Source organism: Symphalangus syndactylus, chromosome 3 (genome assembly GCF_028878055.3).
Source record: "Symphalangus syndactylus isolate Jambi chromosome 3, NHGRI_mSymSyn1-v2.1_pri, whole genome shotgun sequence".
In the NCBI taxonomy this organism is placed as follows: Eukaryota; Metazoa; Chordata; class Mammalia; order Primates; family Hylobatidae; genus Symphalangus; species Symphalangus syndactylus.
The window spans coordinates 68,232,901-68,249,881 of record NC_072425.2 but is presented as its reverse complement, the minus strand read 5'-3'; the positions used below and the strand labels follow the sequence as shown (position 1 = coordinate 68,249,881).

At 41.7% G+C, this 16,981-nt stretch overlaps 1 protein-coding gene across 3 annotated transcripts in view; it reads left to right on the top strand.

Annotated features, from left to right (window-relative positions):
• Positions 1-16,981, top strand: part of PCSK5 (proprotein convertase subtilisin/kexin type 5) — a 471,035-nt gene that overhangs the window by 272,393 nt on the left and 181,661 nt on the right. For all 3 annotated transcript variants that reach the window (XM_055272213.1, XM_055272212.1, XM_055272214.1), the window contains exons 12-13: positions 996-1,184; positions 11,995-12,131. In XM_055272213.1, the coding sequence (XP_055128188.1) occupies positions 996-1,184; positions 11,995-12,131 (326 nt within the window). The remainder of the gene's footprint in view (positions 1-995; positions 1,185-11,994; positions 12,132-16,981) is intronic.

Here is a 16,981-nt window from a genome sequence, read left to right as displayed (position 1 = left end):
ATCAAAGGAATTATTTGTTTATTCATTCACAAACTCATTCACTAAGTAACTATTTTTCTCATACTTACTGAATATCAAGCACTCAGCAAAACATTAGGAATAAAAAGGAAGAATAAGTAATACTTCCTACCCTTGTGGAGGTTACAGTCTAATGGAGGCATCACACCAAAAAATATAATAAGTATATAATTACAAATTTTAATAAATGAATGTTGAAAATTTTAAAAACGTAAAAAATAAGAGATGGGGACATGTTTTCACCTGTGGCTCGACAAAGGTCTCAGGGAGGGGAAATTTAAGCTTTGACCTTGAAGGAAGAAGAGTTAGCCATAGGGACATCAGCAACAACAACAAAAGTACTTCAGGCAGAGTAGTGTGTGCAGCGTCCCCAAGGTGGGAAACTTGAATTATCCCAGAGGTTGAACCTGATGCCATTGTGGCGCAGCCTAGTGTTCAAGGGGAACTGTGGCACAGGAGGAAGCTAGAGAGGAAGATGGGAACCTGTAGGCAAGAGGGAAGAATGTGCTGGTGGGTTACAGAGCAAGGGATGTGAACCCCCATTATGCTAATTCCCGAGCCTCCACTGTACCACAGTAAGTGGTTCTCACAGCGTATTCCATAGATCAGCTACGTCACTATCACCTGGGAACTTGTTAGAAATGCAAATTCTTGAGAACCATCCCAGACCTACTCAATCATACACTCTGGGGCCAGCAATCTGTGTTTTAACAAGCTGATATCAATGCATACTCAAGTTTGAGATCTATTACCTTCATGAACATGAAAGAACCTTGTTCCTTTTTCACCTCTCCCTTGCATCTTTCCCACTAACTGGTAATCCTTTCAGTGACTCAGTTATTTTGGTGATAGCACTGTTGTGTAGTATCCAGCTATCAGCTGCTTGTCTTACATTGTATATTTATTCCATGCCTCCAGGTTCACTCACCTGACCTCTGTGATGTCATTTGCTCAAACTCCCTCTCTCTCTGTTACAGGACAATCCGCCCTAACAGTGCAGTGCGCTCCATCTACAAAGCTTCGGGCTGCTCGGATAACCCCAACCGCCATGTCAACTACCTGGAGCACGTCGTTGTGCGCATCACCATCACCCACCCCAGGAGAGGAGACCTGGCCATCTACCTGACCTCGCCCTCGGGAACTAGGTCTCAGCTTTTGGCCAACAGGTACAGCAGTGGCCTCTGCCCACCAGTGTAGTAGTCACAGCAACACTCGGGCTATTCCTTAGGTAGAAGGGAACAGCTGCTGCTTTCACCTACCCTGGGAACCAGCAGAGGGGGCGCTTAGATGTCAGGATCTCACTGCTCATAAGTAGAGAGTGTGAAGCTGCCTATAATCTGTAGATGTGGAAAAGTGGGGCATTTAATAGTTGGCTAAGAAAAGGATGCAGTAGAAAAATTGAAGGCCACTTGTTCTTGATCCTACAAAAGAATTGCAGAGCACTAACTCGTAAGGCCGCTGAGTTCCCCTCCCCCACCATTAAGTATCTGCTGTCATTCGTTACAGATTAACCGAATTCTCTAGCCCAAGCACTTACTTTCAAAACTTAAAGGAAATTCTAATTTTTTAAATCAGGTGTTAACAGATTTTTTTCTGCACAGAGCCAGATAGTAAACGTGTTGAGCTGTGTAAGCCAAGTCTTTATCCCAACTACTCAACTCTGCCATTCGAGTACAGAAGCCACCTAGACAATATAAATGAATAGGCATGCCTGTGTGCCAATCAAACTTCACTTACAGACAGGCGCAGGCCAGATTTGGCCTGAGGATTATGGTTTGCTGACCCCTGTTTTTAAGGTTGACTCTACAGTCGTTTTTTTTTTTTTTTTTGAGACGGAGTCTCACTCTGTCTCCAGGCTGGAGTGCAGTGGTGCGATCTCGGCTCACTGCAGTCATTGCCTCCCGGGTTCAAGCGATTCCCCTGCCTCAGCCTCCTGAGTAGCTGTGAGTACAGCCGCGTCCCACCATGCTTGGCTAGTTTTTTGTATTTCAGTAGAGACGGGGTTTCACCATGTTGGCCAGGATGGTCTCGATCTCTTGACCTCATGATCCATCCGCCTCAGCCTCCCAAAGTGCTGGGATTATAGGCGTGAGCCACCGCGCCCAGCTGACTCTTCAGTCTTTATTGCCCTAGAGGGTATTCAGTTTCACTTGTTAGCCTCTCCTCCCTGCTTCCTCCGAAACACTTCCGCAGCAGGTAAATGACTGTAGTTTGTACAGGCCAAGATCCTGTTGAGAGAATATGGCCAGAATGTTCTATCACTCATTTTCTTTTGCTCCCTTGGCTTTTTGAGTGATGGGGAGCATGGGAGAAAGTTGTCAGCAAGTGGGACTGAAGAGGGGAGATGTCAGCTTTTCTTGTGATCCTTGTTCTCATGGTGGTTCTAAATGACAAACCACAGCCCAAAGCCTAAAGCTTCTTTGATTTTTTTTCTCCCAGAAGAACATTTAATGGGAGCAAAAACTTTCTTATCAGTGGCACATATAGTTCAAATGAAAGTCAACCTTTTATGTAGACATAGCCACTTGTCCACACGCCAGGTGACCATGGCAGAGGTGATCTTTGTTAGAACACTAACAACAGGCCAGAGGTGTTGAGAGGCAAGAGGCCCATGAAAGTCTGTACAGTCAACAGTGAGACTGAACTTGCCAGTTGCTTTTAAAAATCCCTAACTTCATCTACTATAGGACAGTGAGAAAAGGAGAGAACCATAACTTTTCTGACTTATAGCAACTAGGAGTACAGAATCTGAAATTTTTTTTCTTCTTTTTTGAAATGGAGTCTTGCTCTGTTGCCCAGGCTGGAGTGCAGTGTTGGCACAATCTCGACTCACTGCATCCTCCACCTCCCGGGTTCAAGCGATTCTCCTGCCTGAGCCTCTCCAGTAGTTGGGATTATAGGCACACGCCACCACAGCCAGCTATTTTTTTTATTTTTAGTAGAGACGGGGTTTCACCATGTTGGCCAGGCTGGTCTTGAACTCCCAACCTCAAGTGATCCTCTTGCCTTGGCCTCCCAAAGTGCTGGGATTACAGGCATGAGCCACTGCGCCTAGCCCAGAATCTGAAATCTTCATGTGCGTTTTATTTCTGTGCTTAGACTTGCTGTGTTCATTCAAATCTAACATCTTCCACTAGTGTATGGGAAACCTGGGTTTAGTACTTTAAATGTGATGTGCAGCTTTGCCACAATAAGTGTATGCAGGTGCAAGGAACATAGTGATTCCTCAGCATAGGATCCCTGGGCACTTCCTTATGTCCTCCTCCCACTGCAGACAAAGAGGCCTCAGCAGGCCACCTGCAGGGTAATTGGGTACCTGCCTGAGGTTTCTTTCCAGCAAGCAAAACTTCAGATACACAATTACGTGATCAGTGAAGGTCTCCCTAGCTGTGGTTACCGAAGCTAGGGAAGGCCTTTATTTCTTGCTTTTTTTTTTTCTTTTCTTTACCATTATTCATCTGGGTTTAACTTGAAAATGTATCCGAGTGAAACACTGAAGTGCAAAGGTTTGCTTCACGTGTGTGGATCGTGTTCCCCCGAGCCCCCTTCCTTGTGGAGAAACAGTCCCTCCGCTGTTGCTGTTTGCTTGAAAAACTCAACCTCTTCAGCCTGTCTGGGCTCTTCCTGCATATTCCACAATTGATTTTTGGCTTCCCCTGAAATGACGTCAGTGAGGAAACTTGTGAGCAGAGGAGCTATGGATTCCATCACAGGCATTTGGTGGATTGCAGTGTTGCTGGCTTCAGGCTCGCATGCATTCTTCAACAGCCGACATCTGCTTTGCTCTTTGCAAAGTACTGAACACAAGAGTGCTGCATGACTTGTGTCGGAGAAAAGAAACAGGCATTTCCGACGTGCGGTGACCGGCGCTCCCATAGCGCACCTCAGTCTCCCTCATCAAGACCACCTGGGAATAAAGTTTGCTCCCAGAAGGTGTCTTCTTGGTCTGGAGCAGTTTCTTCAAGTGCGGCTCTCATTTATCCTCCATCTCAGTCCTGAAAATAAGTGGCCACCGAAGAGGGGTGGAGAGCCTGGAGATTGGAGGGGGCTGGAGACCCCAAGAGATGTAAAGGATATTGTGAATTCATTTGTCTACAAGCTCTGCAGAATTATTGCTCTGCGCAGCTGACCCTTTCCATGTGAAACAGCTGCACGCGGTCCCAAAACCATGAATGGCCACCTTCCAAGGCCTGGCTCCCCCGTTCCCGCTGTGCTTGACACTGGTAGCGTCCCTCCTACCGAGGCAGCTAAAGAAAGACAGTTTCTTTTGGCACTCTTTCCATCTGGAGTACTCTGAAGCTTTCATTTCATTAGAGGAAACTTCTCCTCAAAACATCTCAGTCTCTGACCTAGTGGCAAGGAGGCCTCATGCCCTCTCACCTTGGCCCCGTTTCAAAGCACATTCCCAGAATGGAGACCTGGGAACAAGGGCATAGAAAGGGGTGGAGAGGAGGTGAAGCAAAGGCCTGCTTTGCTCCTGGTGTCCTTCATGTTGGTATGCAAGGCAGTCCGTCTCCATGGTGGGGAAAAAAAATGAAGAGGTCAGGTTTTAGAAGGAATTTGCCAGAGATGATTGGTAAGAGCAATAAATATTTCCCCTGCCAGACCCTTGTCTTTTTTTCAGAGAAGTCAAGATTTCTCAGGAGGACCATGTAAAGCAAAGAACAAAGATTTTTTTTTTAAATAAGAATTCTGAAAAGTTTAAAACAATGTTTCCCTAGCAGAGGTGGTTTGAGATGCAGATGTTGGCTTCTTGTGGCAGACTTTTCCTCATTTTATCTGTCCTACCCCTCTGGGGGCAGGGGTGACTCTTTTCATCCTGAATTAGAATTTCCAACACTGCACACTTAACTAGCCTGGCAGCCAACGTGGAAAACTCCCCAAGGCCTTTGAAGCAGCTCCTCTGCTCCATGGCTTACTCACAGCAGGCTGCGTGTTGGCTCCTGGGAGAAGGAACCAGAATCTGGAGGCTCACTTGGCATCACCTCTCCTTTGCAATGAAAAAACCAGAGACCAGACAATGAGGATGAAGCAGAGGGGGAGAGTCCAGAGGACAGTGCTCTCCTTTTCAGTGTTGACAAAATATACATCCTAGTCTGGGGACCTGAAACTATGGTCACTATTTATGGTTGGCTTTCCAGAAGTCCTCATTTACTTAGACATTTCAGTGAGGAATTTCTTCAGAATTGTTTATCTCCTCACCACAGGAATTCCTTGAAAGTCTGTTTTCTGCGAAGTGCTGAACACGTTGATGTAGTCTGTGTGGGCCGTCTGGAGCCCCTCAGTGGCTCCCTGTCCTGGCTGACGGGCGCTTGCCTGAACTCCTGTGGAGAACAGCTGTTGGAGGAGGAACAGTTTCCCCAAGCATCTGCAGGTGCTAAGCGCTGGAAGGCACTCAGCAGCATTCAGAACTCCAGTCCAGCTTGAGCTCTGTGCCCCATTAGCCCGGCATGCATGCTCCCCTGGCAAGCCCCGTGGATCATTCAGTGGGTGGGCACCGTGGGTCAATGGAGAAGTCCTAGAATGGACTTTCCTTTGTTCTTCCCCTGCCCTCCCACCCTCTCGGTTCTCCCCTTGGCCTGTATACCCTGCCTAACAAAAAGGCAAATTGAATATTCACAGCAAGTGATTTACTTCTATAAAGAGCATGGAGGTCGAGTGTGGAGGGAGAAGCCAGGTGGGCTTGGGTCCTTTGGAAATGTTTTTAGGTGAGAGCAACTTTAGATATAAGCCTATATACTATGACACATTCAAAGTCTGCCTGTGTCAAAATTTTTCAAACAAAAGCTTATCCCAGCAGATTCTTTCTTCAACTGCATTTGTTAGAATTATAAAAAGTTGTCTTTTTTTTTTTTTTTTTTCCTAAATCTCCCTCATTGAGTTTTAGATTTAGCTTAGATGTACTGGCCCTCTGTTCCAAATTTTGGCCTCGATTGAAAGGTGAAATTTTGCCTCCCTTTCTAAATTTGATTACAGATGAATATCTCTGCTTCTAATTATGGCCTTAAATGGAGAGAAGGTATACTTTCTAATCTGCAAAACCTATAGAGTCCTATAATTAAATATATTTAAAATGTAGTGTTTATGCTTCAGTCATTTCTGTCACTTCCCTACCCAAATGTTCAATGACAGACTATTGACATTTGTAAGGCATCATGGTATATAAATGCATCTGTGGCTTGCAGTAAAAATTACACTTTTGCAGTGAATGTTTTACATTCCAGTAACACCCAACCACATGAACCTTCTTCCTTCATTCAGAAAAGAAGGTACAGCCTTTGGAGTTAGACAGAGCTGGGTTTTTCTTGACTTCACTGTTATCTGTGTTTCGATTTAGAAAGCCTAATTTCCTCATTTATAAAATAGATGTATATACCTCACAGAGTTGGTTGGTACACGTATTAAGATCACGTACAGTTACATACTTAGCACAGTGCCTAGCATAGTAAGCACTTAATAAGTGGTAACTTATTTACACAGTGCTTCTCCAAGCACCTGGTACATGACTCTATCAAATGCAGTTGGCTGGGTCCCTCTCCCAAAAAGTCTAATTCTATCAGTCTGGGGTGAGGTCCAAGGATGTGCATTTCTAATAAGCTCCCAGGTGATACTGAAGCTGCCTGTCCACAGACCACACTTTAAATAGCAAGGATTTAAAAGATCATCCAGCTTTTTCTTACACATTCTTATTACTTTTGTGTCATCAAAAGACTTGGGAGCAGTATGCTGCTGGATGCTGTGCAAGGAAATTACAAAGGGGCTTATAATATAAAACAGATACTTCAATAAAAGCCATCTACTCTAAAACGAATTAAATCTTGAGGAAGATTAAGTACTTATGTACCCACAAGAAGGAATGCATTTTGGGGTTGGTGAATGAATTGATAATAGTTTGCATATTGGAAGGTTTTTTACCAAAAAAATAAAATACTTATCATTTTAGGTATTACAGACCTCTAGAACCAGTTCCTTTCTCCTTCTCAATCTTTCTTAAAGAAGTAATTGAGATTAGGAAAGAGAGAAAAAGCAAATAGTATGTTTTAAATACGCTCTATCAGAAGAAATTATTTAAAACTTACAAAAACCAAACATCTAAAGAAAACCAAAAACTCAACTACAGTGGAGCCAAATGAGTTCTTCAAGCTCTACCTTAAATTGTAATGAATCACTTTAAAAAAATAAAAAATAGAAGAGAGAAAAGAGAAAATTTCCAGGAATATTGGCCTGATGTCTAGTTCTGTAGTGAACATAAATACCATTTGAATAGTAGTGGATGATGCTGAAATTAAGATCCATTTACAATTTTAGAAATAATTATATGATAACACATAGCTGTCAGTATTTATAAAACATCTTGTTATTTAGTTGCCATAACATCATAGAAGAATGCTGTAGCCTTGATACATTGGCTAGACTCTAAGAGGAAGCGAAATAAAGCTTACAGTAATTATATAAGTTATTTCCTGAGTTAATTCCTTAAAAGGATATACTACACTTGATGGTCACCTTTTCTACCAGGCTTCATCCAAAGTAATTTGGAAACCACTCGCAGGGATAGGGCTATGGGGTACCATTTTAATAAATGGATGCATAATTTGTGCCATCACATGCATATATCATTTCATCGAGCATGTGATTATGACGTCAACTTTGACAAGACAGAATTTCACTGCAAGAGGAGAAGTGGATAAAGGCATGGAGTTAATGTACTTAGGCTTTCAGCACCCTGGCTGTGCTTTATTGACATTTTACCCACACTAATAATGTTGACATGTGTCTGATTTCTTCACTGTTGGCACAGCGTGGACATTCACACTGGGCATTAAACTTTTTAGTTGATAAAAGAAGATCCCACAATTGGAATCTCCGTAGCAGGTGTCCGTGGTTTGACACTTGATTGTCTTAAGCAAGTATGTTCTTTGCAATGCAAAGCAAACCTACAAGCTATATTACCTTTTGTTTTATGCAGAGATGCAGTTTCCTTCAATGGTACAATGGTAGAAAATAAGAAGTAGCTGAAGTATTGAATCCAAGTTAAAACACACAACAATGTGTACTTATAAAGGACAGAATGAAACTAGCAATGTAAAGCCCAGTTAGGTGATACAACCACCATTGGTGCCTGTTTTTTTTCCCCATCAACTCTTTCAGCAAAACGTGATGGTCATGTTTGGCTGCATTTTCATTCCTCTCCTCAACTCTTATATTCACATGAAATTAATGAACACTCCAACTCTGAATAATGTGAAGAGACCAGGGGGTGGAAAACTGCTTAGCCACATAGACAAAGCTCATTTATGTTTGGGCTTTGAAACACTTACTTGAATTCTGATTTGTGGATATTTCTTCTTGGCACTCAATTTATATTTAATTTTTGTTCCCGATGTGATTTGAAAGTGGTAGCAATGGAATGACTTTCAAAGGTGGACAGGAAAGGGTGGAAGGGAAGAAACGTAGGGTCTGCTAATCCAGCAGTCAAATCATTGACCCATGAGTGATTAAAAATTGGCTGAGGTTGTGGAAACAAGACTGCCCCTCATGTGATGGCAGCTTCAAGTCTCCTTTGTAGTTTTTGGATGTGAGGCAATGAGCCAAGTGTTCTGTCTAAACTGTTTGGGAACTGCTTTTAAGTTCGGCACTCTTGGAGAGGTATTATGTGACAAGTTATTGCTTCAGTGCCCTCAAATGGCACCATGGCCTCAACGAATTACAGCTTAAGCTGGAGCTGTGGGACTTAAAGAAGGAAGTGGTTCTAAACTGCTTTTCTGCCTCTAGCCATTTCTATATCAACATATTCCCTTTAACAACATCTCTCCGTTAGAAAGGGCAGTTTGAAAAAGCTCCTCTTCCCCTATCTCTGTTGTCTTTTTGTCCAACATATACATGTTGTGGGTTTTTAGTGAAGGATTCAATGGATGTAAGTTAAGTATATAATGACACAGCCATTTCTTCTTGTCCAAGTCTAGTCTTAAGCCATAAACTTGTGAAATGAGCCGATTGTGGTCATTCAGTGGATTGTAGAATCTCCATCAAGTGCACCATCCTTTCTCTATTGAGGACCCATTCCAGTGGGAAAATATTCATGTAAAAAGCTACCATCTTCATCCTTGTCACTATGAGCCGAAGTTGCCAGATCCAACCTGGTTCCTCATTGAAGTGCCACACTCCTCTATTTCGAGAGGGAACCTTTACAGATCATATACAGATGTTCTAAAAAGAGAGAGAGAATAGGCTTCATGTCCAGGTAAACTTTGAAAATCACTGCCTCCCAATTAACCCCATTATGGAAATTGACAAAACACATTTGCATATTCTGAAGATCTGAGATGTCCTCTATTAAAGAGTTCTATTCATCTTAGTTTGATTCAGCGTTTCCCAAATTTTTTGACCATGAGACACCTGAGAATGCTGCCTAATAATTTTCATTTTTCTGTCTTTCAAGGGTTCAGGAACATATAGCAGGTGATTTTCCTGTTTATTGCTTTTCTCTAGGGAACACTGCAAAGTGTTAGCCATTTACCTATCACAGTCCAAAATTGTGTTTCTGAACCCTTTAGCTTTAGAATCCTGCTGGCATTTTAGAAAGAGCCTCAGACGCACTGATGAAATACGTTTTTAAAAAATCAGAGTTCTAATATATTGTTATGAGAAGATTGAACTAGTTACTTTTATGTTTAGAAGGGCACATTTTCTCTCAATGGAAAGAGGTACAGAGAAGGTCAAATTATAACCACCAATTTGTCTGGTAAACATGAGATTAAAGCAAAGAGAGTTGATTTGTGTGTTCTGAATAGCCGTCAAACTTCAGTTGCCATAACCTTTGTTACCATTTATCCCCACTGAAGGAGAGAAATATCCCAGTAACTGGACATGATTACCCCTAAGAAAATTTTAGAGATATTTTTCCTCTCTGTTTGCCTCTCTCACTTGCAATTTTTTACTCTTTTTTTATTTTTTTCAGTGAAATAATAGATGAACATAATTTTTTTTTTTTTTTTTTTTTTGAGACGGAGTCTCGCTCTGTCGCCCAGGCTGGAGTGCAGTGGCGCAGTCTCGGCTCACTGCAAGCTCCGCCTCCCGGGTTCACGCCATTCTCCTGCCTCAGCCTCTCCGAGTAGCTGGGATTACAGGCACCCGCCACCACGCCCGGCTAATTTTTTTTTTTTTTGTATTTTTAGTAGAGACGGGGTTTCACCGTGGTCTCGATCTCCTGACCTAGTGATCCGCCCGCCTCGGCCTCCCAAAGTGCTGGGATTACAAGCGTGAGCCACCGCGCCCGGCCGAACATAATTTTTTAAAGTACTATACAAAAAGGACTTGCCCCATCTTTCACTTTCCACTATGTAAGTTTCATCTTTACAGAAAATATCTTGTATATCTTTGGGATATTTATTTGGGTAGTCAAGTCTACATTATATACCTGCATAAGTGATATGTTTATTTATTTGAGATGGAGTCTCGCTCTGTCACCCAGGCTGGAGTGCAGTGGCGTGATCTAGGCTCACCGCAACCTCTGCCTCCTGGGTTCAAGGGATTCTCCTGCCTCAGTCCCCTGAGTAGCTGGGACTACAGGTGCACCACCATACGCAGCTAATTTTTGTGTTTTTAGTAGAGACGGGGTTTCACCATGTTAGCCAGGGAACTCCTGACCTCAGGTGATCTGCCCACCTCGGCCTCTCAAAGTGCTGGGATTACAGGCGTGAACTGCCTCACCCACTTATTTCTTAATACGTTAATTTTATACATTATTAATGTCTCTTTATTCTTGAAAGGGAATCTGTTTGTTTTCTTTCCCTTCATACTTAATATCTTTCAGGATTCCATTGCAGGAAACAGAATAATTCTAGCGATTTCAAGCAGGAAGAGAGTTTAAACTGCTAATTCGGAGCTTTGGGAATCATTGGAAGGGCTGAAAGAGCAGGATCTAGGCTGGGATTTCAGGCATAACTCCCTGAACTGGATAAGATTAGTGGGCAGTCTTTACTGAAGCATAATTTACCTACAATGTAAATTCAGTTTTTTATATGAATAATTCAGTGAGTTTTGACAAATCTGTGTTGCTGTGTAGCTACACGCCATTACTTTCAACATATAAAACAATTCTATCACCCTCAAAAATTCTCCATGCCTCTTTTCCTCACTCCTCCCCAGCCCCTGGCAACCACTGATCTGTTTCTTTACGTATAATTTTGCCTTTTCTATGATATTGTATAAATTGAATCATGCAGTATGTAGTCTTTTGTGTCTGGCTTCTTTCACTTAGCATAATGTTTTTTAAATTCATTTATGTCATGGTATGTATTAGCAGTTATTACTGGGTAGTTTGTTGTATGGATATACAGTCATCCATTTTCAATCTGTGATTGAATTCACAGATACAGAATCTCCAGATACACGGGGCCAACTGTACCATAATTTGTGTATACATTTACCAGTTGATGGACACTTGAGTTGTTTACAGTTTTGGGGAATTATGAACATTCATATGAAGTTTTTCGTGGAACATATATCTTCATTTATCTCGTTTAAATAGGTAGGAGGGGGATTGTTGAGTTTTATGGTGAGTGTGTGTGTAACTTTATAGGAACTGTCAAACTGTTTTCCCGAGCCTCGTGTCATTTTGCACTCCCATCAGCAGTATAAGAGAGCCCTAGCTCCTCCACGTCTTCAATACTCTCCTGTCCGTCTTGTAGGTAGAGTCTTAACCTGGTTTTGCTGATCCCTAGTGGGTTCTTCCTTCCAGTTTTGCTGTTACGTAGCCAGCCCCAATTCTGTTTCTCTGTGGTAAAACAGTGATTTATATATATATGTATATATATATATATATCTGCAAATTGGTGACATCCGGGATGCAGACCAGCTCTAGTGCCCAGCTGAACTTGCTAATGGATACAAAAAGCAGTGTTGATTGTGGTCTTAACTAGACCCTCATTGGATTTGAAATATCGTACATAACAATGTTTTATTCTCTTTCAGGCTATTTGATCACTCCATGGAAGGATTCAAAAACTGGGAGTTCATGACCATTCATTGCTGGGGAGAAAGAGCTGCTGGTGACTGGGTCCTTGAAGTTTATGATACTCCCTCTCAGCTAAGGAACTTTAAGACTCCAGGTGAGAACTCCCTTTCTGTACATTGGTCTATTGTGTAGAAGAAATTGATGGAGTGTATTTTGGCCAGAGTGTTTCACACTCACATATTAGCATCTTTTCTCATGTGGTTCATTTCATGTGTGCTTTGAATTACCTGCATGTATTTCAGTTCTCAAGATTACCATTTGAGAGATAATAATTTAAGGATAGGAAATAACACATATAGTATAGAACAAAACATGACAGCTTTTGATTGATGTTTCAGAATACATGATCCACATCTCTAACCAGCTTCCCAGACTTTCTTTGTAAACAAGCCAGCCTGTCCACCGGCAATGAGTTCAGTTGCATAATTTCACAAGAAGAGACAGGCTTCCGTAGTTATCTATTTCTTTTTAGTTTTCCCTAAATTTACTTCTCAGTTTAGACAAGACATTGAGCTCGGCCCATGCCAGCTAATCTGGGTACCACCAAAGAAAATGATGATGATATTCTTCCCCGCATGATCCCAAGAGCCAAGGAAAAAGAAACCCTTCTTGACATGTAAAACAGAAATTATGATGTTAACAAAGGTCTTTTCAGGTAGGCTCAGTCTGTTTCTGCACACAGCCTATTCCCGTCTTCATGCTAACCTATAAAGCTTGTTTATAATATAAGGTAAAGTACAAGGCAACATGGGGTGAGAGACCGTGTTGCCCATTACAGAGCCCTACAGAGTGGCTCAGCAGTGAATGATCTGTTTGATAACTAACTAGCTTCCCACCCATCCATGAACACATCTTCAGCCGTCAGATAAAGTCCTCCTTCTCAGTGCTCTGTCCAGTCCTCTTTAGAAGAACCAGGCTTGGGGGAAGTTTTAGGACTGACATCCAGTTCTAGCCCTCTCCAGATTACAGAATAAAGTAACCTAGACATTCTGTAATTGTAGGAGTGTGTAGCAATCAGATACAGCTAGCTGCACAGGGCAAAGGAGGCACACAGCAGAGCACAGGGATAAAGGGCACGTTTGCCAGACTTTTGCCTGCCAATCTGAGAAAGTGACTCATTCTGAGAGATGCATTGTTGACTGTACATTTTGGTTATCTCTTCCCTAGTTCTAAAATGAGGTTCATCTTTGTTTGCCACAGTGGTCCCATAATCAGGGAGGTCAAAGCCGGAATGGTGGCCAGGTCACAATGAATCAGGATAAACCTTTTGTTAAAGAGTATCTGTGCCCAGCCTGAATATAGTGGTTACCAAGTTTTTATCAAGAAAGCAAATGTTTGTCAATAAGGCAGGATTGATAGAGAAAACATGCAGATTATAGCCCAGAGTTTCTAGACCCTTTCACCTCTTCATAATCTACATAGTTCCCAGGACCTTCCTCTCTCCTTTCTTCCTCTTTGCAGCGCATGCTTATTGCCCCTGCCATGAGGATGCACAGGGTCATGGCACATAGGTGAAATGGAAGCATGGTGACTGGGCTGTGATCCATTAGCAGGCATCACTGCTGGACTCTTATAGGACAAGAGACCCCGGAGAAATAAACACTGTCAAATGTGGCAGTTGTGTACCAAGGAGGGTGCAGACATAAAGAGTACGTTTTTGAGCATTTTAAAGTTATAAAACTAACTAAACATGACTCTGTTCTTTATTACCACCAGACACCAGAAATTCTACTCTCCATGATAAGCCCAGGCTGCTCCTAAGGGCTACTGGTTAACCATGCATTGCATCTAAGGGTCAGGGGTCACAAATATAAATCCCTCTGCCCTCAAGAAGTTCTGAGTCTATACAGAGCTTACTATGATTATGTACATTTAAAACTCTACAGTATCTCAGATAATCTAGAGTTACCTATTTCATAGCAGTGGCATCTCCTTATACTATTTAAATGTTCACATTTAACCCTAGTCACCTCCAGTCATTTTAGAGGTGTTGAGGTGTTCTTTTTACGCCAGACGAGAGATACCCTAATGCTATTACTGGCCTGGAGACTTTAATGGAAACATATAGTCTTTGTGTATCTTTCCTTCAACCAACCTTTCATTTCAGGATGAGTTACACCTTTAGCAAGGGACTTTGAGTGTCCTGTTTATGGGTGGGGGTGTGTGTGTGTGTATGCACATGTGTCTATATCATTGTTTCTGTGGTGTACAGTCCTATGATAGGTTTCTTCCTCTTTGATTAATAAGGGATTACCTCAGTAAGCGAGTAGAAATTCAGTTGGATCTGTAGAATTTTCTAGCCCAATTAAATGGTAGACTCATCCCCAAATATAGAACTTCCTGGCTCTAAACTGAATTTATATTTGTTTATTGTTTCTTCCCATTTATTATTACAATACATATTAAGAGCGTTTGAGGGTGTTGTTTTGATTTTTGGCACATTGAACCTGTATATGCAGATTGCATTTATGTGTTAGCAAGTAAGATGGATTTTTCTCCTTCTGTATTTACACAGCTATTTCATAATAACAGGTTTCAATATTAATTGCAAAATCATCTATAAAATTTAGCAAACAGAAAAAGAGGTAGAGGAGAAACAAAAATGATGGCAGTTATTTGATGTGAATCGTAGTAGAGGTTCTAAGGAAATAAAATTACATAATAAGTGAAATATGAAGAGATGAATTACACAGGAAGGATATCCCTAGTGGGCTTACGATGTCCTTCAGAAATGGCACAAAGGGAAATAATCAATTTTGAGACAGCACTCTTCAAAGCACTTAGAGGGTAAACTTTTGCATCCAAAATGATCTTAAATAAAATGAACTAAATTTTAAGGTGACTGATGGTTGGGATGACCTATAGTGTCCTTGTATTATATGCTTCATTTGTACACTTGAGAGATGCCAGAAGGAAAATGCATTCTCTTTTGCACTGCTACCTAAAGGCAATCAGACAGGTCCTCAATTTCCAGCAGTCATTCACTTCTTACCACTCCCTAATGCGTGTTACTTAGAATTCTGGGCTTGAATAATACCCTGATTGTGAAAAGCTTGGTCATTAACAAATGAGGCCAAAGAAAAGCTGGCAGAGGGCAAACCATATATAAACCAATTGTACTGGTCCAATGTAAAAGTCAAAAAAAAATACATGCATCACAGAATGTGTTCATTTTTAAATGTCAGGCCCCTAAACTCCTAGAAATGAATAGGAGACGATATTGTATATGGTTTAAAGACACAGGATTTGGACTTGGAGTATGTTTTAATATCAGTCTGTCCTCTTATTGCTTTTGAGGAAGTTACCAACCTCTGTGGCTCTGTTTCCTCCTCTATATATTGGGAATATTAGTACCTACCTTAGAGTTGTTTTGAACATTGAACGGAATAAAACTTACAAATCACTTAGGCCGGTGCTTAGCATATAGTAAGCAGTTAAAAACATCAAACATCGATTTGATGGTGATGGTAGGTGCTAATAGATGAAGGAAGCTGATAAGCTGAAATCCGTCACTCTCTGAGCTAGCCCCAGACCCTAGCCCCTGACCTTGTCTAGATTCTATGCATTAAGCCAAGGTGAGAGGGGTTCTAAGGGGCATTCTACCTTCCTACCAGCATATGTCTATGTTTGTAATGGTTTTGTCTTAATCACTTCTGCTTAGGGTTGATTCCTTTTGAGGTCAGTTTTACTAACTTTAATGAAATGGAGGCATGTTTCTTTTTTTTTTTTTTTTTTTTTCACTTTTTGCATTGAACACAATTTTATGAAGCTAAGAAATAAGTTAACAAATAAGAACTAAACTAAAGCAAAATGCTCCTTGTAAGTGATCCAAACTCATAGAAGGTGAAGCACTTGCCTCAGGTCTCAAGGCGTTCCTGACCAGAAAATGCTGTTTTGGGCCAGGTGTGGTGGCTCACGTCTGTAATCCCAGCACTTAGGGAAGCTAAGGCTGGTGGATCACCTGAGGTCAGGAGTTTGAGACCAGCCTGACCAACATGGTGAAACCCTAACTCTACTAAAAAATACAAAAATTAGCTGAGCGTGGTGGGGGCTGCCTGTAATCCCAGCTACTTGGGAGGATAAGGCAGGAGAATCGCTTGAACCAGGGAGTCAGAGGTTACAGTGAGCCTAGATCATGCCATTGTACTCCACCCTGGGTGACAGAGCAAAATCAAAAAAAAGAAAGAAAATGCTGTTTTGCACATTGACCCACAGAACATTCTGCAATGATAGAAATGCTGTCCAGTAGGATGGCCGCTAGCCACATATGGCTCTTGAGCACTGGAAATACGGTTAGTGTGGTGGAGAAGCTAAATCTCAAAATTTTTGTCAATTTTAGTTCATTTAAGTTTAAATAATCAAATGTTTAATGGCTATCACATTGGACAGCACAGGTCTATAGGATAGTATAATTAGTGATGTTTTCTTAATATTGAATGACCAATACCAGGAATTAGGGAGAACAAAGAGTTGTTTTGTCTACTTATTAACAAGTCAGATAATGCCAAAAAAAAATTTTTTTTTTTTTTTTTGAGATGGAGTCTTGCCCTGTCACCCAGGCTGGAGTGCAGTGGCATGATCGCTCACTGCAACCTCCGCCTCCCGGGTTCAAGCAATTCTCCTGCCTCAGCCTCCCAAGTAGCTGGGACTACAGGCACGTGCCACTGCACCTGGCTAATTTTTTTTTGTATTTTTAGTAGAGACGGAGTTTCACCATGTTAGCCAGGATGGTCTCAATCTCCTGACCTTGTGATCCACCGGTCTCAGCCTCCCAAGGTGCTGGGATTACAGGCACAAGCCACCGCGCCGGGCCATATAAGACTTTTATACCTAGAAAAACAAAGCCTTCTATTAAGTCCTGAGATTCTCTTAAATATTTGTAATTTGAAATTCAGCCCTTGATCCAGCAATCTGAAGTGTGTTTCTCAGTCTTCCTATAAATGC